General features: G+C 34.4%; 1 protein-coding gene across 1 annotated transcript; it reads right to left on the bottom strand.

The window, feature by feature from the left end:
• Window positions 1-312: 312 nt before the first annotated feature.
• LOC134799835 (uncharacterized) lies at window positions 313-2185 on the bottom strand. The gene is made up of 2 exons (XM_063772237.1): window positions 1818-2185; window positions 313-1555 (listed from the first exon to the last, which is right to left on the bottom strand). Exons 1-2 carry the CDS (start codon window positions 2062-2064, stop codon window positions 1296-1298), a joined length of 507 nt encoding a protein of 168 aa, XP_063628307.1. The 5' UTR covers window positions 2065-2185; the 3' UTR covers window positions 313-1295.
• Window positions 2186-3231: the final 1046 nt, after the last annotated feature.

The following is a 3231-nucleotide window of genomic DNA, read 5'->3' as shown; positions in this document are numbered from 1 at the left end:
TTTTGACAATACTTGAGTTAGCCCTGAAAAAAGGATGTCAGTTAATACCTAAGTTTAAATGTCAAACCCAACCTGTCAAATAATTACGATTATCGAAGTTAACCCGTACATACTTTAGTTGCATTGTAGTCGGAGTTCAGTTCAAATCAGAATTTAGTTTGTTTATTGCCTGGATAAGTCATAAACCTGACATTTACGTACAGTCGGCAAAGCTACTGCTTGTCTGCCCTGCAACCACATTTGTATGCAGGGTTGCTAAGCTAATAGTTTTGCTGTCTGTTAAAATACCTTAAAGGCAAAGAAAAGAAGAAGTTTTTGGCTGTTGTAAATTATATTAAGATATTTAAGACAATTATGAATTATTTGGTAAACATATTTTGCATTTTATTAAAAAAGAAAAGACACAAATTACTTAATTTTGCATTAGTAAAAAACTACACGAAAGAGACATTCATTTAGTAGGTCCATTCTTTGATTTTAACTTTCGATGACATTTCCAAAATAAATCCTCATACCTACTTATGCCCCCTTAATTTAAACCAAACACCATACATTGTATAATATTACACCTCGGGTAACAAGATTATACAGTTTAAAATATCTTACATACGAAAATTCATAAAATTAATAACTGCATTTCAAGCACGGCTTACAACTAGAAAATAAAATTAAGTATTTTTTTCAATTGTCAAATAATCCAGGCTCCATAGAACTTTGACAATGACGCTTGTAACCAAATCGTAAGGAGTCTTAGCTACAAGCTAAAACCTCAATGTCAATTTGACGTGATTCTATGGGGCCCTAGGGTTCAATTATATTTTGTCGAGTAACCTACACTCGACAAAATGTTAACTATGTGGCGCAAATTATACATAAATATTAATTAGAGGGCGCGGCGCAGGCATGATACCGCTTTAAAACGTTTACATACAAAATGTAGGAAGCCTGCGCCGCGCCTTCATCTTACGCCGTCTCTGTATAATTCGCGCGTTAGGAATATGTTGAGAATTAAATACAACAGTTATTTTAGTCGGTAAATAACCAGATTTTTCTTAGTACTTTGAACGCCCTACGTCATCTAATTACAAAACCGCTGCTCACACCTCACACGCTCACAGTACAGGAGGAAGCGAGTCAACATTAATTTTACTTAAATGTATAAAGGTTACAATAACAGCGTACGCCATAACGCTTATCGAATTTCTGTGCGTAGCCAAGACTACTCACGATGACTTCAGGCGTCCAAAGAATAAACATTTAATAAAATTAACCTATCTAATACTACTACTACTAATCTAACTATCAACAAGGGGCTCCCTAATAGCTCCTAGAACATGATCCGGTTTAAGGTAATATTTAGGGGGATTATGGCAGTGCTCTTCAAAAGCTGAAGTGATGAAGTTATCGTCATCTGTGAAGACACAAGCCCTGCAGTTCTTGAGCGTGGAGCACACCCATCGTGTCCTGTTGGGTTTGGTGTATTGCCGACGGTAGGTGTATTGGCGGAAGAGAAGCATCTCCTTGCCTTTACGAGATGTGATGACGACTGCAGTATCTGTGAATAAAATATTCGAAATTATCTTTTCATCTTTAGCTCTTATTCAATTATATTTTCATCTTCGCCGTTAACATTCTCAACATTGCCTAGGTACCATTCATTCATTAGTGACTAGAAATTACAGAACTATATGAACAACTGTGTTCTAAAATTTTAAAGTCCGACAATGTTCAGCATGGTAGACAAGACAATGTGCAAGTTTACTCTACAGTTGTACATAGGTAAATGAGATGCTATTCAATATTGAGATAATACGTACCAGTTTGATCCGTGTCAATATTCTCATTGAACGGTAGGCTGTGCCGGTGAATCTTATTGGACATGATGATTTCATCATTGTCATTCAGATAAAGGAACGCCGGGCATCCTTTGTCTGTGGAACAGTTCCATCTAATGCCATGTTTAGACCTGTACGCCTTTCTGTATCTATGGCCGCCATATTGAAGTATCGTGTGTCCTTTGCGAGATTGCACGAATAGAGCGACATCTTCGCCTTCTTCATCCATTTCTACTATTTCTTCCGGTTCCACTTCTTCTAGTTGTTCCACTAAATGTTCCTCATATTGGGCAAGTACTTCTAGTTCTAAATTGGAGTCCAATTCAACTGTCAACAAATAAAATATTGTTAGTTTTTCAAGTAATTATAGGACTCATTCTACAAAGTATACTTATTATATTTACAATGTGGGATTCTAGATACAAATAAAACTAAATAACATCATGCATTTATTTAATAAATCGTAAGAGTAATTTCGAATTGTAATTAAGATTACTTGAGATCACATTTTTAAATGATGACTAAATTGTAACAAACATAATTAACTTTTTACTTTATAATTCTTCAACGAACAAAACCAGTAAAATAAATGAAACGCTAAAACAAAATAACAACTTCCCCTACCCTGATCAAGATCCAGTCATACATTTAAATTATAACATGAGATTTTTACATAATTCGGTCTTGAAACACATTACAGAGTACAGGATCATGATTATGCTTTTGATTATGTAATATAAGTTCAAACTTGTCGTTGATATGAACATAGGCATCACAATTACGTTGGTTAGGTTCGTTACACCACCACCTCGATCCACCAGTGAAGTTCACCCCTTTCTTAAAAGTGTACCCGTTAACGATAAGTAGGGTGTTACCAGTAGACAATGTAACTACTGTAACTAAAGAAAAAAACACGTTGCACGCAACAGAAAAAAAAGAACTGAAATCTACGAAGCGCTTCGTTAAACTGACTACTGAACTACTTTCTACAACTACCTCTACTTCTATATTTCTACTGATTTGCTATACTACTTATGTACAATCGAATCCATAAATATTTATAATTATATTTCTTCACCTTAATATATTGCAATAAAGTGAAAGAATGTATATTTACATACTTTCGTAAATAGAGTTTTATACAGTGGAGTTCATATTAGATTGTATGAAATAAGCGTTTGCGTTAAAAACAAAAAAAAAAAACAAGGAAAGAAACTTAAGAAATACATGACACGAAGATTTGAATTAAACATATTTGATGGTTAGTAATCTAGACAGTATTTATACAATGACTCTACCAACAGGAGATACAAAAAAATCAAACTATTTTCGAGCAGACATCCTAGTATAGACTCCTGTCTTATGTCTAACATATTGAGGGGGTGTATGAGTATGT

The sequence above is a fragment of the Cydia splendana genome, chromosome 2, assembly GCF_910591565.1.
Source record: "Cydia splendana chromosome 2, ilCydSple1.2, whole genome shotgun sequence".
Taxonomy (NCBI): Eukaryota; Metazoa; Arthropoda; class Insecta; order Lepidoptera; family Tortricidae; genus Cydia; species Cydia splendana.
This window is presented reverse-complemented; position numbering and strand designations above follow the sequence as displayed.